Source organism: Callithrix jacchus, chromosome 8 (genome assembly GCF_049354715.1).
Source record: "Callithrix jacchus isolate 240 chromosome 8, calJac240_pri, whole genome shotgun sequence".
NCBI classification, from domain to species: Eukaryota; Metazoa; Chordata; class Mammalia; order Primates; family Cebidae; genus Callithrix; species Callithrix jacchus.
In genome coordinates this window covers 115830772-115858329 of record NC_133509.1, presented here as the reverse complement: position 1 = coordinate 115858329, position 27558 = coordinate 115830772, and the positions used below count along the sequence as shown (strand labels likewise).

Sequence of the window (27558 nt, the reverse complement as noted above, 5' to 3'; positions counted from 1 at the left end):
TAAGGGGTATCCACTATCCTGACTTTATTCTTATCCTGACATTGTTTCTGCTTTGTAAAAAAAATATTATTTTTACTACCTACATCTTGTTTAGTGTAGCTTGCCTTTAAACTTTATATAAATGGGATATTACTGTAATCTTTTGTAACTTGCTAATTTTATTTGAAGTTATGTTTTTGACATCCAACTTGACTAATGTTTAGGTATCTTTGATTGTTTCATTTTCACTGTTATATTGTACTGCAGTGGGGGAATATACCGCAGTTTATTTATCTTGGTGTGCATTTGGTTTGTTTCTCATGTTCTTATTATGAATAATGCTGCACCATATTTTCTTGTACGTGGTTCCAAGTGTACATGGGCAAGAGTTTCCCTACAGCAGGGGTTGGCAGACTAAGGCACTGTAGGTTGATAGAATAAAGTTTTATTGTAATTCAGCCATGCTTTACAGTTATTTTTCCACTGCAGTGGCAGAATTAATGGTGACAGAGACCATACACCTTGTAAACCTGGAATAGTCACTGTTGGTCCCTTTACAGAAAAAGTTGGCAGATCCCTTTTCTCTGTCTCTCTCTCTCTCTTTTTTTTTTTCTTTTACGCTGACTAAGGAGGAAGCAGACCCCTTCTAGAGGGGTAGAATTCTGGGAGAGTACAGTTGTACTGCAGAACATGATGGTAAATGTTATATATAGCTTTTAAAAATTTGTTTTTCTTGGAAAATGTTTTTCTTTCAAAATAGGCATTTTACTTTTTCATAATATTGTAGAATCTGGTTATTATTGCAAAGAACAAGCTTTTATTCTTACCTTTGGTGAATCTTCATGGAAGAATTCAATAGAATTCTAAATGGATAACTGTGTTTTGCCTTTGCTAGCTTCATGCTTTTCATCAGTCTCTTCGAGACCTCAGCAGTGAACAAATTCGCCTTGGAGATGATTTCAACAGGGAGCTTTCCAGAAGGAGCCGGTAAAAGCAGATTATGGTTTTTATGAGAGGGATAAATTATCAGGAGCATAAGTTAGCTTCTGTAATTTATATATTTATGTAGATTTTTAAAAAGTTTTTTTATACAGTGTCTTAAAATTTATTAATAGAACAGTTTACAACCCTTTGAATTTAGAATATATCATGACTCAGTGTTAGACAAATTAATTTCCTATTTCTAAAAACACTATAACTTAACACAATGGAATGCTGACATTTTGGAGGGATACATTGTGAGGCCTTCGCAAACAGGTAGATTTGCAAATGCTCTGGAGAGAGAGAGAGACAAAGACTGACTTGCTAGCTGACTGACTTTTGGCACTGCACACAAAAAAAGCAGTGTAACATAAAGTTTAGTGGACAGAAGCCATTGTAGAATCCAATACTTTAGCTTTTAGTTGAAATCTTTGAGGGTCAATGGTGAGCATCTTTGCAATTTTGTCAATTCTGGATAGTCCCCAACAGCTGTTATTTAATTTAAAACTTATTTACTATCTTTTCATTTTTGTCATCACCAGTGGCTTTCTTTTGGAGGTGATGTTTTGCTAAGAAACAAAGACTTTTGTGTCTTTTTCAGAATTGCAATCCATATACAGCAAAGATTAGGGAGCAATAAAGCTGAATTGAAATATGTATGCCAGGTTTGCTTGCTAACTCCAGCTATCTAAATCATACCATGCACCAGTTCTGTGTTGCTGCAACGAAAATCGCCAAAACTCTAAATGTTAAATCTGTGAATATCAAGTATAGGCTGTAATAGGAATGAAAGATGTCATCATTATTACTAGTGCTATTAGCTAATATTATTGAGCCCTTATTTCATGATATAACTTTAATTCTAGCAACTATCATTTGAGGTAATCATTATTTTTTTCTCCATTTTGTGGATGAGGAAATGGGCACAGAGAGATGAAATAACTCAGCTCGCTAGAAATCAAACAGGAGGGTTACAGTGGAGTCAGAATTAGAATCTAGGTAGTAAGGCCCCAAAGTCTCTGCTCCTTATCACTTACAGTGTATAGTGGTTCAGAATCATTTTCACATGCGGCTGATGTGAATAAAGCATTTAAATTCCTGGATTGTGAAATATATTACTGAGCTATATTGCTAATCTTTTAAACTGGTGAGACTTGGTTCATTTAATATTTAGGTTTTTTTTTTTTTACAAGTTGATAACATTAACAAAATAACATTAACACTTTATTGCAGGAATGGTTTTATTACATAACCTCTACCCATTTCAAAGAAGGGTATAAATTAAGCACTGGGAGCATCAGTTACAGTGCTTGTACAGTATTTTATAGGAAGATACTGGGGAAGTTGCAGGGATGATTTAGTTAATTAGTTTAAATGGCCATTTGAATGAGCAGTATTGGACTGGGCTCTTAGTATCTGGTAATAGTCTTTGTGATCTGTAGGCTAGTGCCATCTGGGAATCGTCTTTGTGACCTAGAGGCATGTGTGAGGCAGAAAACTTTGTTTAACCGAAAATAGGAGTTGGGTTTCTTGGGAAATGAGGTGGCTTACCTTTGTGAATGTGTAAAATTTCTGGATCCAGTTCTGCTTTCCTTGTACCATAAATTCTTACTTCATGTTTATAAAAATAATGGACAGGAAGTTAAAAAGTTTAACTTTCTATTTGATGTTGAAAGATTGGTATTCTAATTAATTCTCATTCTCACTGATTCTTCATTTTCGACATTTATTACAAAATGGACATTGAATAATAAAAGTACACTTGGAAGCAAGCTTTTGAAAAGGATTAAGTAAAGTTTAATTCAGAAATCACCTACTTTGGATGCCATATGAGGAATTGATTGGGCTGGTCACAGTGGCTCAGGCCCATAATTCCAGCACTTTGTGAGGCTAAGGCGGGTGGATCATTTGAACTCAGGAGTTTGAGACCAGCCTGGGCAACATGGTGAAACTCTGTCTCTAACAAAAATACCAAAAAAATGAGCTGGGTGTGGTGGCACACGCCTGTGGTCCCAGCTACTTGTGAGGCTGAGGTGGGAGGATTGCTTGAGCTCAGGAGGTTGAAGCTGCAGTGAGCTAAGATGTGCTACTGCACTCCTGCCTGGGTATCAGAGCGAAATCTGTCATGAAGGAAAAAAAATTGATTTGAGGAGGGCAAGGTAGAAGTCTGTTGCACTAGCATATAAGAGTTGATGATGGCCTGACCCAGGATTATAGCAAGAGAGAGATGGACAGGGGTATGTTTCAAGATACGGTTGTTGGAAATCAAAGATACGGAATTTGGTAATAGACTGGATATGGTGGTTGAGGGAGAATTAACTGAGGATGACTCTTAAGATTTTCAATTTGAGTAACTAGATAGATGGTAATTCCACTTCCTGAGATATTGAAGACTGGTTTGGGTAGGTGAGATGCAGAGAGTTTGGCCTTGGATATGTTATGTTTGAAATGCCTGTGAGGCATTCAAATGGAAAGTAAAATATTCAGCTAGATATTTACTGTGGAGCTCGAAGGAAAAGTCTCTATTAAAGGTAAATTTTAACAGTGGTCAGCATGTAGAAGTGTCTTTTGAAGCTATGGGAATGGATAATACCAAGAGAGAAAATGTAGGGGGGATATCAAGGACAGGACTGAGTTCCAAGGAGTTCTAATATCTAGGAGTCTTATGATAGAAGGAAGCTGGCCTGAGTTGGAATAGCTAGTGAGATATGGGGGTAATTTCAGAGAGCATAGAACCACAAAAGCCAAGAAAGGGGTAAGAATAAAGACATTTTCAGAGGTTTAAAGTCTTCAAAAATTTACCATTTTAAGATAACTTTTTTTTTTCAAGAAATTACCTAAGGATATATAAGTAAGATAAGATTGTAACCAAGAAATAGAAACATAAAGATTTTAAGAAATAGTAAAATTAACCTGAAGATTCAGGAAAAGTAACCCTGGAATGACAACTGTGGAACAGGCCCAGGAAGTATTCCCCGTAAATTAGAGCAGGAAAGTAAGTGTCCTTTGAGTCAAAAAGAAGGAAATAGATGGTTTGTTGACCATTCAGTAAGAAGTGGGAGGAAAATATCAATGATGTGATGAGTAAGGCACATATAAAGCCAAAAGATAATGAGAAAGTGTGGAAAAAACAAAAGCACAAGGAAGTTATGATCCCAGTGTGAAGCTGACTAAAATGTGAACACGATAGAATGTGAGTACAAAACATCAATTCTATCAATTTCATAGGATGGAATAATTCATAAAATTCATAAGATGTATAAATATATTACATAAAATTCTACAGGCAACCAGTAGAACTAAAAGTAGTGATAAGATAATCTGAAATTAGAGAATGAGCTAAATATTTCAAAGCAGAGTCAGTCGAAAATGTCTCGTGTTGAGCATGATAAAGGTAACCAACAAAGCAATTAACAATAGAAATAGTTGTGCGTGGTTCCTGGAGGGAAGGGGAGCCAGAAGTAAGACAGTGCAAGATAGAAAGGCTTTTTCTTTTCTTTGTAAATCTTTTTGTACTATTTTGTTTATCATTTGTTTGTTTGTTATTAATTTGATGAGAAGCAAGGTAATGGGAGGTTAGCGAGGATAGAGTTTGTACAGCACACGCTGAGATAATTTCTTTATGAATTGCTAGAAACAGGGTGTAAGATCAAGAGGGTTTTGTTCTTTTTTGTCCTTTTCTCTTTCTTTTTTTCTTAATTTAAGATGAGAGATATTGCAACATGTTTGTTTACTGAGAGTGATGTTCCAGTGTAGCGGTGGTTCTCAGAGTTTGGTCTCCAGACCTCCAGACCTCTATTCCTGCATCACCTAGGGATTTTAAGAAGGCACATTCTTGGTCTTCATCTGAGATTTGCTGATTTGAAATTTGGGGGTTGGGGGAAGGGATCCAGCAGTCTGTTTTAACAAGCCTTCCAGGTGTTTCAGATGTTTATAACATTTGAGAACCACTAAAGTAGATTATTTTGTGATAACATAATTATCATGTTATACATTTCACTAGTTCTGTACATTTTCTAAATATCCAAGTAAAAATCTTTTTTTTTTTTTTTTTTTTTTTTTTTTTTTGGCTGAGGTCGGATGCGGAAACAAAAAGGGCTTTGGAAGAATTGACTGAAAAACTTAATGAAGCCCAGAAACAAGAAGTGGTGAGAACTCTTTCTCAATAAAAAGTTTTATTTCATACATAGGGGATAGGTGGGCTGGTCATAATTACAATGAAGTTTAGTAGATTTTAACCTTCTGGATGATATGTCCCATGTTGTCCAAAAGTATGTTCTTGTAGTTCTTATAAAATGTTCATGAATTTTGGCTATTTATGTTTGGCATATTTATGTATATTTATTTGGTATTTGTATTTAGGGACTTATATTACAGTATTAGCATACTAGAGATAGAGTCAACATTTCTTTTAACTGAGTTTATTGTGACTGTTTGAAAGATAATTTAGGTTTTACTGGCTCAGTGATTTTTCTATAGTTTTTATTAAATAATATTTAAGAAATGCAGAATGCTTTTAATAGTGGTTTGTGGCACTGCCCATTTTCAGGTCATCTCACATATGTGTAAGTTATAATTGCGACAAAGACCTCTTTGCGGTCTGTTTTTGTCTGATATGAAAATACTCCTAATTCCCAAGCTTTATTATCTCCGAGTCATATTGTTGACACTCATTGTTCAGTGATTTATTTTTATCAAATCACCATCCTTGGTGGAATTAAAGTAAAAAAATACAGTCATTTAGTGTACATTTCTTTATATCATCAGTTTTTCTTTTTAGGAGAAACCTCTTAATGGTCCCTAAACTGTTGCAAATTTGTCAACTTTGGGAGTGTATTTATTTGTGTTTTCATTTTTCATAATATCTTTTTTTTTTCAAGATAAGGAAAGTTAGCAGGATTTTTTTCTTAATATATTTTATTCAAATGGAAAATTTCCTAGTAAAAGTAGGTAATTTTTCTCCAGTTGTGAATTTGTTTACAGTTCCTTACATGGGCATGTTGAGTTCATTTTGGAGTTTGAACTTATTGGCTGAATGTGCTAAGAGATGGGTATACCCTATTTTCAAAAAGATCAGCTTAGTTGCATTTTGTTCATTTTTATTGTTCTTTGGTATTCTGTTGTATGGAAATATGGCAATATATTTTAATATTCTATAGCTACAGGTAGATAGTTGGATTGTTTTCAATTTGGGGCTACTATGGATAATAGTGCGATGACCACTGTTGGTCCGTATCTATTGTGTAACTTAGTTGATCTTTTGGAAAATAGGTATTTGCAAATTTCTTTTGTAGTGAAATTTGCCTATTTCAAAAATATGAATAAACACTTGGCTACATGAAAGTACTTTTCTTTTGTGTTTTGATATTAAGTATTTTGTGAAGAGCCTTGGAAAGGTGAAGATACAATACCTGTTTTCTGTGGAAGTAGATAACATCTTTGCAATTAATGTATGGCAATGTGGTAGCTAATGTGTGATATCAAGATATATTATATTTCCTTTTTTGCATAAAGTCGCAGCTTTTTTCCAGCGTACCAAGGACACCTTCAATTTAAATTGTACCAGTCTAAAATATCTAAAACATCGCATACTTCAAGAAAAGGTCTTTTCTGAGATTAACAGATTGGTGCTTTTCGTAGTTAATTGCAGTAGTTCACACGGCACGAAATCTGTGCTATTGTCTGATTTACATACTAAATAAGAGCTGAAGTACACATTTAAGCATGCTGCTCTAAGGTCCTCTTTAACTTCCTAAGTAATATTCTGTCTCATAAATTCTAGAGTGGAAACTGTTATTTGACAAGGGAAACTGTTGAAGCTTTATCTTCTTTTATTCTTGTTTTAAATTTTTAAAATTTGGAGGTATACATAAAGAAAATACATGTATCAGTGGTATAGCTTGATGAATTATCATGAGTTGAACAAGCCTATTTAATCACATCTCAGATCTAGAAATAGTATATTACCAGCATCCAAGAAAAGTTCTCATTTCTCTTTCCAATTATTAATTCCTCCTTGCTTTCTAAAGGTAATCACTATTTTACCCTTTAACCCTATAATTTCCCTTGTTTTTAACTCCTTGTATTAATGGAACCATATAGGACATGTTTCTTCGGTGTCTGACTTCTTTTGCTAATCACTAGGATTGTAATATTTATGGGTTTTGTGTCAGGTTCTTGCATTTGGCTCATTTTTATTGTTCCTTGGTATTCTGTTGTGTGGATACGCGGCAATATATTTTAACATTCAACAGCTACAGGTAGATAGTTGGATTATTTTAAATTTGGGGCTACTATGGATAATACTGCTATGACAACTGTTATTCAATATTTAGTGTACATCTGCATGCATTTCTGATGGTACATAATATGGAGTGCAGATCCTGGATGCCTTCACAAAAAGGTCATGATGACCTTTTTTCAATGTGTTATATAATTTAGCTTGCTAATATTTTATTGAGGATTTTTGCATCAGTATTTATGAGGGATATTGGCCTGTAGTTTCCGTTTTTGATGTGTCTTTATCTAGTTTTTGTATTAAGATAATACTCATTTTGTAAAATGGCCAGGATTACTCTGTTACTCTTCTTACTCTATCTTTTGGAGTAGGTTGAATAGGATAAGTATTAGTTATTTAAATGGTTGCTAAAATTAAACAATTTGAATTTTGAATTTCTCAGGGTTTTCCATAGGGTCTCAGGGTTTTCTTTGTTAGAGAACATGTTATTATGGCTTTGATCTTACTGGTTGCTGGTCTGTTCAGCTTTTGGATTTTCTTTTTTTTCTTTCTCTATATATGTTTATATTTTAGTGCACCTTAGGTTCTGGGGTACATGTGCAGAACATGCCAGATTGTTGCATAGGTACATACATGGCAAGGTGGTTTGTTGCCTCCATCCCCCAGTCACCTATATCTGGCATTTCTTCCCATGTTATCCCTTCCCAACCTCCCTATACTGTGCTGTCCCTCCCATTGCCCCGCAACAGACCCTAGTGTGTGATGCTCCCCTCCCTGTGCCCATGTGTTCTCATTGTTCAACACCCACCTATGAGTGAGAACATGTGATGCTTGATTTTCTGTTCTTGTCTCAGTTTGCTGAGAATGATGGTTTCCAGATTTATCCATGTCCCTACAAAGGACACAAACTCATCGATTTTTATGGCTGCATAGTATTCCATGGTGTATATGTGCCACATTTTCCTTGTCCAGTCTTTCATTGATGGGCATTTGGGTTGTTCCAGGTCTTCGCTATTGTAAACAGTGCTGCAGTGAGCATTCGTGTGCATGCGTCCTTATAATAGAATGATTTATAATCCTTTGGATATATCCAGTAATGGGATTGCTGGGTCAAATGCAATTTCTATTTCTAGGTCCCTGAAAAATTGCCACACTGTCTTCCACAATGGTTGAGTAATTTACACTCCCACCATCAATGTAAAAGTGTTCCTATTTCTCCACATCCTCTCCAGCATCTGTTGTCTTTAGAAAATAATGATCTCCATTCTAACTGGCATGAGATGGTATCTCAATGTGGCTTTGATTTGCATTTCTCTAATGACCAGTGATGATGAGCATTTTTTCATATGTTTGTTGGCCTCATGTATGTCTTCTTTTATAAAGTGTTCATATCCTTTGCCTACTTTTGAATGTTTTTTTTTTTTTTTCTTTGTTAATCCGTTTTTAGTTCTTTGTAGATTCTGGATATTAGCCCTTTGTCAGATGGGTAGATTGCAAAATTTTTTCTCATTGTTTTGGTTGCCGTTCACTCTAATGATTGTTTCTTTTGCTGTACAGAAGCTCTGGAGTTTAATTAGATCCCATTTGTCTATTTTGGCTTTTGTTGCCAGTGCTTTTGGTGTTTTAGTCATGAAGTGTTTGCCTATGCCTGTGTTTTGAATGGTTTTGCCTAGGTTTTATTCTAGGGTTTTATGGTGTTAGGTCTTATGTTTAAGTTTTTAATCCATCTGGAGTTAATTTTTATGTAAGGTATCAGGAAGGGGTCCAGTTTCTGCTTTCTGCACATGGCTAGCCAATTTTCCCAGCACCATTATTAAACAGAGAATCCTTTCCCCATTGCTTGTTTTTGTGAGGTTTTTCAAAGATCAGATGGTTGTAGATGTGTGATGTTGCCTCCGAGGCCTCTGTTCTGTTCCATTGGTCTTATCTCTGTTTTGGTACCAGTACCATGCTGTTTTGATTACTGTAGGCTTGTAGTATAGTTTCAAGTCAGGTAGCAGGATGCCTCCAGCTTTGTTCTTTTTGCTCAGAATTGATTTGACTATGCAGGCTCTCTTTTGGTTCCATATGAAGTTTAAGGTGGTTTTTTCAAGTTCTGTGAAGAGGATGGAAGGTAGCTGGATGGGAATAGCATTGAATCAATAAAATTACCTTTGGCAATGTGGCCATTTTCACAATACTGATTATTCCTAACCATGAGCCTGGAATGTTTTTTCCATCTGCTTGTGTCCTCTCTTATTTCCTTGAGCAGTGGTTTGTAGTTCTCCTTGAAGAGGTAGTTATCCTTGAAGAGGTCCTTTACATCCTTTGTTAGTTGTATTCCTAGGTATTTTATTCTCTTTGTAACAATTGTGAATGGCAGTTTGTTCTTGATTTGGCTTTTTTTAAGTCTTTTATTGGTGTATAGGAATGCTTGTGATTTCTGCACATTAATTTGTATCCCTGAGACTTTGCTGAAGTTGCTTATCAGTTTCAGGAGATTTTGGGCTGAGATGATGGGGTCTTCTAAATATAAAATCATATTTGCATAAATGCAAATAGAGACAATTTGACCTCCTCCTTTCCCAATTGAATGCCCTTTATTTCTTTTTCTTGCCTTATTTTTCTGGCTAGAACTTCCAATACTATGTTGAATAGGAGTGATGAGAGAGGGCATACTTATCTAGTGCCACATTTCAAAGGGAATGCTTCCAGTGTTTGCCCATTCAGTATGATATTGGCTGTGGGTTTGTCATAAATAGCTTTTATTATTTTGACATTCGTTCCATCAATACCTAGTTTATTGAGAGATTTTAGCATAAAGGGCTGTTGAATTTTGTCAAAGGCCTTCTCTACATCTGTTGAGATAATCATGTGGTTTTTGTCTTTGGTTTTGTTTATATGGTGGATTATGTTTATAGACTTGCGTATGTTGAACTAGCCTTGCATCCCTGGGATGAAGCCTACTTGATTGTGATGAATAAGCTTTTTGATGTACCATTGCAGTTGGTTTTCCAGTATTTTATTGAAGATTTTTGCGTCTGTATTCATCAGGGATATTGGCCTGAAGTTTTCTTATTTTGTTGAGTCTCTGCCAGGTTTTGTATCAGGATGATGTTGGTCTCATAAAATGATTTGGGAAGGATTCTCTCTTTGGATTGTTTGGAATAGTTTCAGAAGAAGTGGTACTAGCTCCTCTTTGTACTTCTGGTAGAATTAGCCTGTGAACCTATCTGGACCTCGGCTTTTTTTGGTTGGAAGGCTATTAATTGCTGCCTCAACTTCAGCCCCTGTTATTGGTCTATTCATGGTTTCACCTTCTTCCTGGTTTAGGCTTGGTAGGATGCAAGTGTCCAATAATTTATCCATTTCTTCCAGGTTTACTGGTTTATATACATAGAGGTGTTTGTAGTAATCTCTGATTGTAATTTGTATTTCTGTGGAATTGGTGCTGATATCCCCTTTATCATTTTTTATTGCATCTATTTGATTCTTCTCTCTTTTTTGTTAATCTGGCTAGCAGTCTGTCTATTTTGTTGATGTTTTCAAAATCCAGCTCCTGTATTTATTGATTCTTTGAAGGTTTTTTTTTGTGTGTCTCTATCTCCTTCAGTTCTGCTCTCATCTTAGTTATTTCTTGTGTTCTGCTAGCTTTTGAGTTTTTTTGATCTTGCTTCTTTAGCTCTTTCAATCTTGATGATAGGGTGTCCATTTTAGATCTTTCCTTGCTTCTCATGTGGGCATTTATTGCTATAAATTTTCCTCTAGACACTACTTTAAATGTGTCTCAGAGATTCTGGTATGTTGTGTCTTCGTTCTCATTGGTTTTGAAGAACATCTTAATTTCTGCCTTCATTTCATTGTTTATCCAGTCAACATTCAAGAGCCAGTTGTTCAGTTTTCATGATGTTGTGTGGTTCTGAGTTAGTTTCTTAATTCTGAGTCTAATTTGATTGCACCGTGGTTTTAGAGACGGTTTGTTGTGATTTCCATTCTTTTGCATTTGTTGAGGAGTGATTTACTTCCAATTATGTGGTCAGTTTTAGAGTAGGTGTGATGTGATGCTGAGAAGAATGTATATTCTTTGGATTTTGGGTGGAGAGTTCTGTATATGTCTATTAGGTTTGCTTGGTCCAGATCAGAGTTCAAGTCCTAGATATCTTTGTTAATTTTCTGTCTTGTTGATCTGTCTAATATTGACAGTGGAGTGTTAAAGTCTCCCACTATTATTGTGTGGTAGTCTAAGTCTCTTTGTAGGTTGTTAAGAACTTGGTTTATGTATCTGGGTGCTCCTGTATTGGGTGTGTATATATTTGGGATGGCTAGCTCTTCTTGTTGCATTGATCCTTTTACATTATGTAATGCCCTTCTTTGTCTCTTTTGATCTTTGTAGGTTTAAAGTCTATTTTATCAGAGAGTAGGATTGCAACTCATGCTTTTTTTTGCTCTCCATTTGCTTGGTAAATCTTTTTCCATCCCTTTATTTTGAGCCTGTGTGTGTCCTTCCACGTGAGATGGGTTTCCTGGATACAGCACACCGTTAGGTTTTGACTTTTTATCCAATTTGCCAGTCTGTGTCTTTTGATTGGGGCATTTAGCCCATTTTCATTTAAGGTTAATATTGTTATGTGTGTATTTGATCCTGCCATTTTGATGCTAAGCTGGTTGTTTTGCCCATTACTTGATGCAATTTCTTCACTGTGTCAATGCTCTTTACCATTTGGTATGATTTTGGAGTGGCTAGTACTGGTTGTTCCTTTCTATGTTTAGTGCTTCTTTCAGGAGCTCTTGTAAGGCAGGCCTGCTGTGACGAAATCTCTCAGCGATTGCTTGTTTGTAAAGGATTTTGTTTCTCCTTTGCTTATGATGCTTAGTTTGGCTGGATATGAAATTCTAGTTTGAAAGTTCTTTTCTTTAATGATGAATATTGGCCCCCAGTCTCTTCTGGCTTGCAGGGTTTCTGTTGAGAGATCCACTGTGAGTCTGATGGGCTTCCCTTTGTGGGTAGTCCGACCTTTCTTTCTGGCTGCCCTTAGCATTTTTAACCTTCTTTTCAACCCTGGCAAATCTGATGATTATGTGCCTTGGGGTTGAAAATCTCTTCTTGTGGAACATCTTTGTGGTGTTCTCTGTATTTCCTGGACTTGAATATTGGCCTGTCTTGCTAGGTTGGGGAGTTCTCCTGGGTAATATCCTGAAGAGTGTTTTCCGGCTTGGATTTCTTTTCCCCATCCTGTTCAGGTACACCTTTCAAGCGTAGATTAGGTCTTTTCCAATAATCCCATATTTCTTGGACACTTTGTTCATTTCTTTTCACTCTTTTTTCTCTAATCTTCCCTTCTTGTTTTATTTCTTTGAGTTGATCTTCAATCTCTGATATCCTTTCTTCTGCTTGGTCGATTCAGCTATTGAAACTTGTGTATGCTTTGCGAAGTTCTCGTTTTGTGTTTTTCAGCTCCATCAAGTCATTTATATTCTTCTCTAAGCTGTTTATTCTCAATAGCATTTTGTCAAATGTTTTTTTCAACCTTCTTCGTTTCTTTGCATTGGGTTAGAACACATTCTTTTAGCTCAGAAAAGTTTATTACCCACCTTTTGAAGCCTGTTTCTGTCAATTTATCAGACTCATTCTCCATCCAGCTTTGTTCCCTTGCTGGTGAGGAGGTATCATCCCTTGGAGGAGGAGAGGCATTCTGGGTTTCAGTGTTTTCATCCTTTTTTGCTCCCCCCCCATCTTTGTGGATTCATCTACCTGTGGTTTTTATAGTTGGTGACTCTCGGATAGGGTCTCTGAGTGGTTGTCCTTTTTGTTGGTGATGATGTTCTTCCTGTTTTTTAGTTTTCCTTCTAGTAGTCAGGCCTCTCTGCTGTAGGACTGCTGGAGGTCCTCTGCAAACCCTGCTTGCCTGGGGATCACCTGCAGCAGCTGCAGAAGAGTAAGGGTTGCTGCCAGTTTCATCTGTTATCTTCATCCCGGAAGGATACCCTTCAGATGTCAGCCTGAGTTCTCCTTTATGAGGTGTCTCTTTGGGTATATGGGGTTCAGGGAGCTGCATGAGGAGACAAGCTGTTCCTTATAGGAGCTCAAGTGCTGAACCATGAGCTCTGTTGTTCCGTTCAGATCTGCTGGGCAGGTATGTTTAAGTCTGCTGCAGTGGAACTCATAACCACCTTTTTTCCTAGGTGCTCTGTCCTGGGTAGTTGGAGCTTGCTTTATAAGTTTCTGCCATGCTGCTGCCTTTTTTCAGAGATGCACTGTGCAGCAAGGACTGTGACTGTGCAGCCTAGTTACTGTCTGCCAGCAGAGGTTTTGCTGAGCTGCCATGGACTCTGCCCAGCTGCTGTGTGACCTTTCTTGTGGTTTTGTTTATAGAGATATAGTTAGAACTGCCTCAGTAATGGCGGTCTGCCTCAGTAATGGTAGACTGCCTCTGTAATGGCGGACTGCCTTGGTAATGGCAGACTGCCTCAGTAGTGGTGGACTGCCTCGGTAATGGTGGACACCCTTCCATCACAGAGCTGGACCATCCTCGGGCCAGCTGTGCTTGCTGTGAAACTCTCAATCAATCCAGAGGGTTTCAGATTGCTGGTCTTTGTAGGGGTGGGACCTGCTGAGCCAGATCACCTGGCTCCCTGTTTCAGCCCCCTTTTTTTTCTTTCTGAGGTGTTCCAGGTGCCAGTTGAAACAGCTGCCCAGATTTGTGTGAGTTTTTGTGCAGAGACCTGCTACACTGGCTGAAATAGCTGTGCTGGAAACTTGTGGCACTTTTCAGCCTGGGAATCTTGTGGTCTATGGTCAGTAATAACTCATTTGGAAATGCGGTGATCACTCACCCTCTGGGTTGTTCTCACTGGGAGCTGCACTCCAGAGCTGTTCCTGTTTGGCCATCTTGGATCCCAGCTTTTGGATTTTCTCATGGTTCAGTCTGTGTAGGTTGTGTGTATCTAGAAGTTTTCTTCTAGATTTTCCAATTTATTGGTATATAGTTACTCATAGTAGCACTAATGGTCCTTTGAATTTCTGCAATAGCAGTTGTAATGTACCCATTTTTACCTCTGATTTTATTTATTTGGGTCCTCTCCATTTTTTTCTTAGTTTGGCTAAAGGTTTGTCTGTTTTATTTATCTTTTCAAAAAACCAAGTTTCATTACATTGATCTTTTGTGTTTTCTTAATTTTAATTTCATTTATTTCTACTCTGGTCTTTATTATATTTTTTTTCTAATTTGGTGTTTGGTTTATTCTTGCTTCTTCAGTTTTTTTTTTAATGCTATCATTGAACTATTTTCCTGATTTCTTTTTCAGTTAGGTTATTGTATATAAAAATGTAGTAATTTTTATGTGTTGATTTTGTATCCTGTACTGAACTAATTATTTTTAATAGTTTTTTTGTGGGATCTTTGAAGTCCTTGATGTATAGGACATTTCCTTTGCAAATAGAGATAACTTTACTTCTTTTCCAGTTGTATGCATTTTATTTCTTTTTCTTGTCTGATTGTTCTTGCTGGTACTTTTAGTACTTTGCTGAATAGAAATAGTGAGAGGGGGCATCCTTTCCTTGTTCTGGATCTTAATGGAAAAGCTTCAGTTTTTCTTCATTTTTGTAATGCCCACTATGGGCTTTTGATAAATGGCTCTTATTATATTGAGGAACTTTTCTTATATCCATAAATTGTTGACAGTGTTTAAGAAAGTATGTTGAACACTGTTAAATGCTTTTTTTTGCATTAGTTGAGATTTTTATGTGGTTTTTATCTTTTGTTCTGTTAATATGGTGTATGACATTGATTTGCATATGTTCAATCAGACTTGCATGCCAGGGATAAATCCTATCTAGTCATGAGGTATAATTTTTTTGATGTGTTGTTGGCTTTGGTTTGCAAATATTTTATTGAGGATTTACATCAGTGTTCATCAGAAAGATTGCCCTATAGCTTTCTTTTCTTGTGATGTCTTTATCTGGCTTAGGTGTCAAAGTGATGCTCCTTCATAAATGTGTTTTGATGTATTTCTTCTAGCTCCACTTTTTGGAATAGTGTAAGATGCTTTGATGTTAATTCTTGCTGCTTTTAAAAACCATCTTTGAATTTTTACAGTTTGATTATAATATGACTTGAAGAGAATCTCTTTGAGTTGAATCTATTTGTGAATATTTGAGCTTCATAGATGTGGATATCTGTATCTTTTCCAAGACTTGGGAGGTTTTCAGTAATTATTTCATTAAGTAAACATTTTTTCTCTTTATGAAATTTCCATAATGTAAACATTTGTTTGTTTTATAAGTCTTTACTCTTTTTCATTCTTTTTTTCCCCTCTGGCACAGTAATTTCAAAATACTCCTCTTCAAATTCGCAGATTCTCTCTTCTGTTTGATCTAGTCTGCTGTTGTAGCTCTCAATTTTATTTTTATCTCATTGATTGAATTCTTCAACTCCAAGATTTATGTTTGGTTCTTTTTTTAATGATACATATCTCTTTGTTGAATTTCTCATTCAGATCATGAATTTTTTTCCTGTTTTTATTGAATTGTCTATTTGTATTTTCTTGCATCTCATTGGATTTTTTAGAGTATTATTTTGAAATTCCTTTGGGACAATTTATAAATTTTTGTTTCTTTGGGATCATTTACAGTATAATTATAGTGGTCCTTTGGTGGTGTAATATTTCCTTGCTTTATCATTTTTTTCTGTGCCCCTATGTTAATTTCTGCTTATCTGGGGGTATGGTCACTCCTTCCAAACTCTACAAGTGGCTTTTGTAAGGGAAAGGGAAAACTTTTAGCTGCAGATGGACCTGAGAGTCCTGTCTTGGCAGCTTTAAGTATTTCTGGCTCATCATTACTGCTGTGCATAGCCCTTCAGGATTCCAGTTCAAAGGCTAAGAGAGTGATTAATCAGGGACCCATTACTTGCAAGTCTCTTAATTCAACTCTTTTTCTCATTTAACCTTAAGAATCTGGTAAAAACTATTTTCAGCATCTCAGTGTCTCAGCTGCCATTTCTAAAATGAGCTGATATTTCGGGAGGCAAAGTGGTTCTAAAGGATAGACTGTTCAATCTGGGTTTCTTTCTTCTGCATGTTATTCTCATATTTCCTTAGTACTTTTTAACTTCTCTGTTTTAAAACACAATTTTGTTTAAAATATTCTTTCTAGTTCTCTAGTTATTTTCATCTGAATTATATAGTCTGTTATTTTTGGAAGTGAAACTCCTTTAATCTTTTTTTTTTTTTTTAATATATCAGATGTCATTACTATGTTTACTATGTCTTTTCTTTTTCTTTTTTCTTTTTTTTTTTTTGAGACAGATTCTCACTTTGTCATCCAGACTGGAATGTAGTGATGTGATCTCAGCTCACTGCAACCTCTGCCTCTCAGGTTCAAGTGATTCTCCTTCCTCAGCCTCCTGAATAACTGGGATTATAGGTGTGTGCCATGATACTTGGCTCATTTTTGTATTTTTAATAGAGACAGGGTTCTGCCATGTTGGCCAGGCTGATGTTGAACTCCTGACCTCAGGTGATACGCCTGCCTCAGCCTCCCAAAGTGCTGGGATTACAGGCTGGGATTGCAGGCATGAGTCACTCCACCACATCCAGGCTATGTTTGCTATTTCTAATGTACAAGATTTCACTAAGTTTTTCAACCGTTGCATGAGGCTTCTTCTACTTGCTACATAGATATATATTTTGTGAATGTACTTGTCTGTTTTTATGCTGTTGATAAAGACATTCCTGAGACTGGGCAATTTACAAAAGAAAGACGATTAGTGGACTTACAGTACCACAAGGCTGGAGAGGCCTCACAGTCGTGATGGATGGCAAGGTGGAGAAAGCTACATCTTACATGGATGATGACAGGCAAAAAGAGAGAACTTGTGCAGGGAAATTACTGTTTTTAAAACCGTCAGATCTCGTGAGACTTATTCACTATCATGAGAACAGCGCAGGAAAGACCCACCCCCATAATTCAATCACCTACCACTGGGTTCCTCCCATGACACATGGGAATTGTGGGAGTTACAATTCAAGATGAGATTTGGGTTGGGACACAGCCAAATTATATCACTTGTAAATGGGCTTTGAGCTAAATTCAGATATTATTAATATTCTACTGATGTCCTTGTAGACCTGAGTGAGCCATGGTTATATCCAGTTATAGTATCATGCTGTTTTTTGAAGCTGTTAGACAGTTGGAATGGTTTCAGTTTGGGGTTTAATACTAGTTTGCATAGTACACATTACATATATTGTTTCACCTTCTACCATGTGACAAGAGAACCCATAATGAACAGTTATCATCTTATTTGGATTTCTTTCACATAGCAAATAAAACCAGTAATATATATAGATAATATATATTCTACAGTTTAACTTTGTGTTTAAAATGTAGCCACTGAGTAAAAAGTTAGCAGTTAGCTGAATTCAGAGAAAGCTCAAACTCTTTCTCATCTTTACTGCCATGCATCAAGAATGACTCCACATCACATAAAGCACAACTGGATGTCACACCTCACTGGTGCCCAGCTCATTGGTGTAATTGCTGTAGACAACTTGCTAGTTCACCCAACCGTCCACTCTGCCCAGCTCTTGAGGACACTGCCTTTTAAATTGTCTAAACCCAGAAAATGCTGCCCACATAATATGCACTCAGTTGAATTGTTCATGTTCCAGTTCCTTACATCAAGTTATGATGTTAAACCTTGTTTTGTGCTTTCTGTAATTTGCTGTCAAGGTAAGGTTTTCTCATAATTGCACAAAGGGCATCTCAAACTTTTGCTAGCGTTTGTAGTCCTGATTAAGAAACAGTTGTCCAAAGCAAAACTTAATAATAACATTGTTGAAATTCAGAAGGTCTTCTGAAGGCTACATGATGTTTGCTTCCAGGGCATAATATAGACTTTGTGACTCACTTATTCCAATTGAAGTCAACAGTTATGTTTTATAACTGGTTGACATACTGTGTTGTATTTGTGAATTCATGATAACCTGCTGTCAGAGAAGATGATTTCATTATTTGAGTATTAAGCTTCTCAGAGGCTGCAGTTATTTCCCCTGCTTCAGATTTAAATTTAAAATAAAATTACCAAAACGATGCACATTCACTGTGGCAAACTTAAATATTGTACATACATAAACTGAAAATAAATGACTCCCCCTATCTCTTGCCAGTTTCACTTTCTACTGATAAGCACTGTTAATCACACTTACTGTGTGTTATTCTGAGGCTACGATTGTTTATCATGCATTTTTTCAGTAACTAAAATATATCTTGAAAGCTTATGGAACACATTTTTCTTTGAAAGACCAACAGTTTTGGATGATGTCATGTGTGCCAACATTTGATTTGGTAATCTTTTGTGAATCATAAATGTTTTTTGTTATGTCAAGTTGCCTATTGGAAGGGAATAGTTATTGTTTATATTATGATGTCATCAAAAATATTTTTATTAACACTTAATTATGGTGATAAGCAATCAATATTGTGTAGGCCTTATAACATAGGGGAAATTTCAGTTTATTAGTTGTCTAGAGTTTATTGAGTTGTCTGTGATGTGACTAGATGTTGTTTGATTATTTATGAAGGAAAAAGTCAATTCTATTTTAGTTTTCTATATGAGGATCACTATTAAAAATAAAAATGTAAACGTGGATCCAGCTGTTTCTGGAAGGGCTGACCATCAATAGAATTTGTAAGGATTTCGTCATTACTGCATTTAGAATAACATGATTATTGAATAGATTACAGCAGCAGGATATATAACATTTATTTAAGTAGACTGTGAAGCACCAGGTATTATTAAAGATCTGAGGAATCAATGTATTGAAAAGCAAGAATACAGTCTTTTCAACAGAATGCTTTTTCTTTTGTTTGACCTCCTTTCATTAAATACTAATCTTAAAAGCCATTCTATTTTGTATTCTTGTTATTTTGCTATTTTTATAACCAAATATGGATATTTAGTAATATTTGGTATTCTAGTATTAAAGTTAGTTGATAATGGTATCCTGATAAATATGAATTTTTTAGTACTGGATTACATTTATAATATTTTCCCGCTTAGGTCTCAGAGATAGAAAAAAATAAAGAAGTACTAAAATATGCTTTCTTTAAAATAATTCTTATTCTTAGGAATTATGTCATCACTTAAAAGCTATAAATATATGAAAAGTCTTTAGGTTGAGGTCCACAACCTTCATTTAGGGCTGTTTTTACTTACTTTGGTCTTCCCTGTCTCAGGAAATGGCATCACATTCCATCCAGCTTCTTAAGCTGGTCACCAAGGATTCACCTAGATCCATTTCTTTACACCAGACTTCCAGTCCATTACAAAATCCTGTTCTTTAATTTCTGAAATTAAAATTAAAATTTGATTTAATCACTTCTGAAATCTTGCTGAAGTCCATCTACTTCTTTTTTTTTTTTTTTTTTTTTTGTAGTCCATCTACTTCTAATACTACTTTTCAAGCTACCATCTCTTCTCAGTTGGTTTACTACAGTGGCATCCATTGAAGTTGGTCCCTCTGCTCCCATACCTGCCTTTATCTGTGCTGCTCACTGCAGCCATATTATTTTTTTACTTGCCATTATGTTTAATTATTTCTCCAGGTTTAAAAATCCTACCTGGGTTTCTTTTGTTCCAAATTCCTTACCATAGTCTATAGTGCCTATATTATGTGGCTTTCTCTTTATATCTTGATATTTTTTCCCTACTGGCTATTTTCTTTTCCGAAGTTTTTACATCGCTGACTTCCTCTTTCTTTAATATTTTATCACTTTCAGAGTACAAATCTTTCATCTTCTTAGGTAAATTTATTTCTTTGTGTTGTTTGGATGCTGTGGTGAATATGGATTTTTTTTTTGAATTGGTATATATAGAAATGCTACTGATTCCTATATGTTGAACTTTGATTTCTGCAGCTTACTGAATTTGTTTAATGCTTCTTACAGTTTTTTTTTAAGGGACTCCTTAGGGCTTTCTATATATAAGATCATGTAATCTGAAAACAAGGACAATTTAACTTCTTCCCTTCTCATCTAGATGCCTTTTATTTCTTTTTCTTGCCTACTTGCTCTGGCCAGGACCTTCAGTACTACTTTGAATAAAAGTGTTCATAGTGGGCATCCTTGGCTTGTTCTGATATTAGAGAAAAAGCTTTTAGTTTTTTACTGTTGAGTACTATGTTAACTGTTGGCTTGATGTATATGGCCTTTATTATGTTAAAATACGTTCCTTCAATGTCTAATTTATTGAAAGTTTCTCTTTTTATCATGAAAGGATGTTGAATTATATTAAATGCTTTTTCTGCCTCTATTGAGAAAATCATGATTTTTATTCTTCTGTTAATGTGGTATATTACATTTACTGATTTACAGCTTTGTATTATGGGGATGAATTCTAAGTGATCATGGTGTAATGATTCTTTTAATGTGCTACTGAATTTGGTTTGCTAGTATTTTTCAGAGGATTTTTTTTTTTTTTTTGCGACGGAGTTTCGCTCTTGTTACCCAGGCTGGAGTGCAATGGCGCAATCTCGGCTCACCATAACCTCCGCCTCCTGGGTTCAGGCAATTCTCCTGCCTCAGCCTCCTGAGTAGCTGGGATTACAGGCACGTGCCACCATGCCCAGCTAATTTTTTGTATTTTTAGTGGAGACGGGGTTTCACCATGTTGACCAGGATGGTCTTGATCTCTTGACCTCGTGATCCACCCGCCTCGGCCTCCCAAAGTGCTGGGATTACAGGCGTGAGCCACCGCACCTGGCCCGAGGATTTTTACATCTGTGTTCATCGGGGATATTGGCTTGTAATTTTCTTTTTTAGTAGTGTATTTGATATCAGGGTACTGCTGGCCTCATGGGATGAGGTTGGACATGTTATCTTATCTTCAGTTTTTTGAAAGAGCTTGAGAAGGATTGGTATTAGTTCTTCTTTAAATGTTTGGTAGATTTTACCAGTGAAGTCATCAGATTCTGGGCTTTTCTTTGTTCGGAAGTTTTTTATTACTGATTCAATCACCTTACTCATTATTGGTCTGTTTAGATTTTCTGTTTCTATTTTCTGTTTCTTTGTGACTCCGTCTCAGTAAGTTGAAATTTTTTTTAGGAATTTACCCATTTCTTCAAGGTTATCCAATTTGTTGTTCATAGTATTCTTTTATAAGTCTTTGTATTTTTGTGGTGCTATTTGTAATGTCTCCTCATTTACTTTTGATTTTATTTACTTGAGCCATTACTTTTTTTTTTTAGTCTAGCTAGCATTTTGTCAGATTTGTTTATCTTTTCAAAAAAGTAACTCTGAGCAGAAAAAAAATAACTCCTGGGTACTAGGCTTAGTACCTGGGTGAAGAAATAATGTGTACAACAGTCCTTTTTGACATAAGTTTACCTATAAAACAAACCTGTGCATGTACCCCGAACCTAAAATAAAAGTTAAAAAAAATACAAAAAACTGTTAGTTTCATTGATCTTTTTTTGTTTTAATAGTCTCTATATCATTTATTTTTGCTGCAATCTTTGTGATTTCCGTTCTTCTGACAGTGGGTTAGTTTTGTTTTTGTTTCAGTTTTTAGTTATTTTGAGGTATAGTTAGGTTATTTATTTGAGAACTTCTTCTATTTGTAGGCATTTATTGCCACAAAACTCTCTCTTAGAACTGCTTTTTGCATCCTATAGGTTTTGTGTATTGCATTTCTGTTTGTATTTGTATCAAGATATATTTTTCCTTTTAAATTTTTTCTTTGACCTATTGGTTGTTCAGAATTGTGCAGTTTAATTTCCATATATTAGTAAATTTTCCTGTTCACTTGTATCTAGTTTTATACCACTAGTATCCAAAGTGATACTTATTTTCTTAAATACATTAAGATTCGTTTTGTGGCCTAACATGATCTATCCTGGAGAATGTTCTGTGCATGCTTGTGAATAATGTGTATTCTGCTACTGTTTGATGGAATGTTCTGTATATGTTTGTTAGGTCTATTTGTTCTAAAGTGTAGATCAAGTCTAATGTTTCTCTGTAGCCTTTCCATCTGGATGATCTGTCCATTGTCTGCAATACTACTATTGTATTTCCATTTAATCTTTTTCTTCAGATCTATTAAGATTTGCTTTATATATTTAGGTGCTCTGATTGGGTACATACACATTTACAATTATATCCTCTTGATGAATTGACTTCCTTATAATTATTTAATGACATTCTTTGTTTCTTTTTACATTTTTTGACTTATGGTTTTCTCTGATATAAGTATAGCTATCTCTGTTTTCTTCTAGTTTCCATTTGTATAGAGTATCTTTTTCTATCCCTTCATTTTTCAATCTATTTGTGTCTCTAAAGTCTATTTGTGAGTCTCTTTTGGCAGCATACAGTTGGGTCATTAGAATACGTCAGTGTAGCTGCTCTATGTCTTTTGATTGGATAACTTAATTTGTTTACAAGCATTTATTTATAGGTGAGAACTTGCTACTGTCATTTCTTAATTATTTTCTGAATGTTTTATAGTTTCTTCATTCCATTCTTTCTCTCTGTCTTCCTTTGTGATTTGATAATTTTCTGTAGTGGTATCCTTTGACTCTTTCTCTGTTTTTTAGATATGTGTAACAAGTTTTTTTCTTTCCAATTACCATGATGTTTACATAAAACATCTTGTACAGTCCATTTTAAACTGATAACAACTTAACTTTGACAAAGAGTCTACTCTTTAACTTCTCCTCCCATTTTACATTATTGATGTCAAAGTTTACCTCTTTAAATATTGTTTATTAAAATTATTGTAGCTATAGTTATTTTTAATATTTTATCTTTTGACTTTCATACTAGACTTAAAAGTAACTTAAACAATACCATTATAGGTATTAGAGTATTTTAAATTTGAATATATTCGTACTTTTATAGTGAATTTTATCCTTTCACATGCTTGTATGTTATTAGCATTCTTTCATTTGGTCTTGAAGAACTCTCTTTTATATTTCTTGTAAGGCAAGTTAATGGTGATGATATTCTTGGTTGGCAGCACTGCCCCTCCCCTCTACCCCTGCCCCCACCACCCCACACCAGCACTTTGAATATATTATTTTCCTTCTCTCCTGGTTTCTGCTGAGACAGTCACTGATAGTCTCATAAGGGTTCCCTTCTATGTGTTGAGTTGTTTGTCTCTCACTGCTTTCAGCATTTTCTCTATGTTTTTTTTCCTTTTGAGAATTTGATTATTGTGTGATTTAGTAAGATCTCTTTAATCTATTTGTTGTTACTTGATCTTCAAGGATCTGGATGTTCTTTTTCCAGACATAGAAAGTTTTCTGCCATTATTTAAGCAAATTCCTCTCATCTTCTTCTCTTTTTTGCTCCTTCTGGGATTTTTTATAATGAGTAAATTTCTTTACTTGATGGTATCTCATAAATTCCATAGTCTTTTCATTCTTTTTCTCTGTTTTTTTTTTTTTTTGTTGTTGTTGTTGTTTGTTTCTCTGAGTGGGCAGTTTCAAATGACCTGTCTTTGCACTCATGAGATCCTTCTCCTTGATCTAGTTTGCTTCACGCTTGCTCTGGAATTATTCAATTCAGTCATTGTGTTGTTTAGATTCAGAGTTTCTGTTTTGTTCATTTCTATCTCTGTTGAATTTCTAGTTTTGTTCATCTAACAATTTTCTGATTTTGTTGTCTGTATAGGAGTCTGTCCTTTCCCAGTTTTGCTTTCTATGGTTTCTGCTTCATGTGGTCAATTGCAGTATAAAAATAGTAAATGAAAAATTCCAGAAATAAATAATTCATAAGATTTAAATTGCATGCCATTGTGAGTAGAGCGATGAACTCTTCGTGGTCTCACTTCATCCCTCCTGGGACATGAATCATCTCTTTATCCAGTATGTCCATGCCATAGACACAACCTACCCATTAGTTGCTTAGCAGTCGTCTCAGTTATCAGGGTCACTGTCTCAGTAGCCTGATAGTGCTTTTGTTCAAGTAACCCTTATTTTACAAAATAATGTCTTCAAAGTGCAGAGTAGTGATGCTGACAGTTTGGCAATGCCAAAGAGAAACTATAAAGTGTTTCTTGTAGGTGAAAATGTGAAAGTCTCAAAAAGGAAAGAAAAAAATGTGTACTGATATTTTTAATTTGTATGATATGAACAAGTTTCTTATCTGTGAATCTGTGAGGAAGGGAAAAATTTTGCATAGTATATGTAGGGTTTGATATTATCCTTGGTTTCAGGCGTCCACTGGGGATTGTGCGGTGTATCCTGCATGAGTAAAATGGGATTACTGTATTCTCTTGTAGCTCACTGAACTTGTTTAAGATGATTGTTTTGTATTTTTTGTTAGTCAGTTTGAAGATCTCCATTTCTTTGGGATTGGTTGCTGGTGTTTTCTTTTATTCTCTTAGTGATGTCATGTTTCCCTGATCATTTATGTTCCTTATGGCCTTAGTTTCTCTGCATTTGAAGAAGTAGGCATTTTTTCCAGACTTTATAGACTGACTTTGGCAAGGGATTCCATTTACTTAATGAGTCTGTGCAGAGACTTTTGGTGGGGTCTCTAGTGGGCTTTATTGCTGGTGCCTTTTTGGGAGGTGGCCTTGTGACTGGGTCAGCAGGTGGCCTTGATTGATATCTGGGTTCCAGAGGCTAGCCTGTTGTCTGGGTTTATGAGTTTGGGCCTGGAGCCTGATTTCACTGGGGCAGACATTGACTTTGGGTCTTCTTGGGGGCCCTGGATCCTGGCTCCTATGGGGCTGGCCTGACACCAGAGTCTACTGGTGTGAGCCAAGTTGATTGGGTCTGCAGGTGTGTCCCTAGTGCCTGGGTTCTTAGGGGTAGGCTTTGAGCTTATGTCCATAGGAGCTGGTCTGGCTCTGTAGTGAGACTTGAGCCTAAGTCTGCTGGGGTCTGCCTGGTGCTGGGATGGGCCTGATATGTGGGCCCAAGGGGGAAGGCCTGGAGCCTACGCTGACAGGCACCAATCTGGTACTAAGGTGCACCTGGAACCTGAGTTCCTGGAGGTGGGCCTGATGCCTGCATCTGTGGGGGCTGGCCTGTATATTGGGTCCTTTGGGGATGGCCCTGGCATCTGGATATGTACAATTAGTATTTAATGTAACATATTTCCCCTAACTAACTGGCTTAAAACATTTTATTTGGCAGTTTCTGTGACAATTTGAGTGACAGGTGTGGCTTATGTGGGCCCTTTGGCTCTGGGTCCTTTGCAGGCTGCATTCTTAAGGCTTGACTGGAATGAGTCAGCTTTCTGGCTTATGAAGCCATTGTCAGGATTCAGTAGTTCCCTGTAGGTTATTGGACTTGAGAATTCAGTTTGTCACGACGTGTTGGTCAAAGGCTTCTTTCGTTTCTTTGATATGTGACCTCTATGTAGAGCATCTCATAACGTGGCAGCTTGCTTTATTAGAACAAGCAGACAAGAAGATGACTGGCAAGAGAGAACATGCTAGCAAATTGGAAGTCAGTTTTTTGCAACCTAACATTAGAAGTGACATCCCATCACTTTTGCAGTGTTTTACTTATTACAAGAAAGCCCCTAGGCCTAGCCTACACTCAGGGTAGAGGATTACACAACTGCATGAATACCAAGAAGCAAGGATCACTAGCACCTATGTCGGAAGTTGTATAAGAGAAACATTAATATCAAAATTAAGAATAAAACTACCAAATGATCCAGCAATCCTACTTCTGAATACAAGTGGGATTGCTGGATCATTTGGTAGTTTTATTCTTTTTTTTTTTTTTTTTTTTTTTTTTTTTTTTTTTTAATTTTTTATTGGATTATAGGTTTTGGGGTACATGAGCAGAGCATGCAAGACAGTTGCGTAGGTACACACATGGCAGTGTGCTTTGCTTTTCTTCTCCCCTTCACCCACATTTGGCATTTCTCCCCAGGCTATCCCTCCCCACCTCCCCCTCCCACTGGCCCTCCCCTTTTCCCCCCAATAGACCCCAGTGTTTAGTACTCCCCTTTCTGTGTCCATGTGTTCTCATTTTTCATCACCCACCTATGAGTGAGAATATGCGGTGTTTCATTTTCTGTTCTTGTGTCAGTTTGCTGAGGATGATGTTTTCCAGATTCATCCATGTTCCTACAAACGACACGAACTCATCATTTCTGATTGCTGCATAATATTCCATGGTGTATATGTGCCACATTTTTCCAATCCAGTCTATTATCAATGGGCATTTGGGTTGATTCCAGGTCTTTGCTATTGTAAACAGTGCTGCAATGAACATTCGTGTACATGTGTCCTTATAGTAGAACGATTTATAGTCTTTTGGATATATACCCAGTAATGGGATTGCTGGGTCAAATGGAATTTCTATTTCTAAGGCCTTGAGGAATCGCCACACTGTCTTCCACAATGGTTGAACTAATTTACACTCCCACCAACAGTGTAAAAGTGTTCCTTTTTCTCCACATCCTCTCCAGCATCTGTTGTCTCCAGATTTTTTAATGATCGCCATTCTAACTGGCGTGAGATGGTATCTCAATGTGGTTTTGATTTGCATCTCTCTGATGACCAGTGATGATGAGCATTTTTTCATATGATTGTTGGCCTCATATATGTCTTCTTTCGTAAAGTATCTGTTCATATCCTTTGCCCACTTTTGAATGGGCTTGTTTGTTTTTTTCCTGTAAATCTGCTTGAGTTGTTTGTAAATTCTGGATATCAGCCCTTTGTCAGATGGGTAGACTGCGAAAATTTTTTCCCATTCTGTTGGTTGCCGATCCACTCTAGTGACTGTTTCTTTTGCCGTGCAGAAGCTGTGGAGTTTGATTAGGTCCCATTTGTCTATTTTGGCTTTTGTTGCCAATGCTCTTGGTGTTTTGTTCATGAAGTCCTTGCCTACTCCTATGTCCTGGATAGTTTTGCCTAGATTTCCTTCTAGGGTTTTTATGGTGCCAGGTCTTATGTTTAAGTCTTTAATCCATCTGGAGTTAATTTTAGTGTAAGGTGTCAGGAAGGGGTCCAGTTTCTGCTTTCTGCACATGGCTAGCCAGTTTTCCCAACACCATTTGTTAAACATGGAATCCTTGCCCCATTGCTTGTTTTTGTCAGGTTTATCAAAGATTGTATAGTTGTATGTATGTTGTGTTGCCTCTGGTGCCTCTGTTTTGTTCCATTGGTCTATATCTCTGTTTTGGTACCAGTACCATGCTGTTTTGATTACTGTAGCCTTGTAGTATAGTTTGAAATCCGGTAGTGTGATGCCCCCCGCTGTGTTCTTTTTGCTTAGAATTGACTTGGCTATGCGGGCTCTCTTTTGGTTCCATATGAAGTTCATGGTGGTTTTTTCCAGTTCTGTGAAGAAAGTCAATGGTAGCTTGATGGGGATAGCGTTGATTCTGTAAATTACTTTGGGCAGTATAGCCATTT

At 36.3% G+C, this 27558-nt stretch overlaps 1 protein-coding gene across 13 annotated transcripts in view; it reads left to right on the top strand.

Annotated features, from left to right (window-relative positions):
* The window catches only part of CEP128 (centrosomal protein 128), a 449218-nt gene that overhangs the window by 52448 nt on the left and 369212 nt on the right, over nt 1-27558 (top strand). For 11 of the 13 annotated variants that reach the window (XR_013521735.1, XM_078336006.1, XM_035261203.3 and 8 more), the window contains 2 exons: nt 875-966; nt 5036-5108. The exons of the other annotated variants lie outside the window; for them this stretch is intronic. Coding sequence is in view for 10 of the 11 variants with exons in the window: in XM_078336006.1 (XP_078192132.1) it covers nt 875-966; nt 5036-5108 (165 nt within the window). In the remaining variant the exon portion in view is untranslated. The remainder of the gene's footprint in view (nt 1-874; nt 967-5035; nt 5109-27558) is intronic. 13 annotated transcript variants of the gene reach the window in all.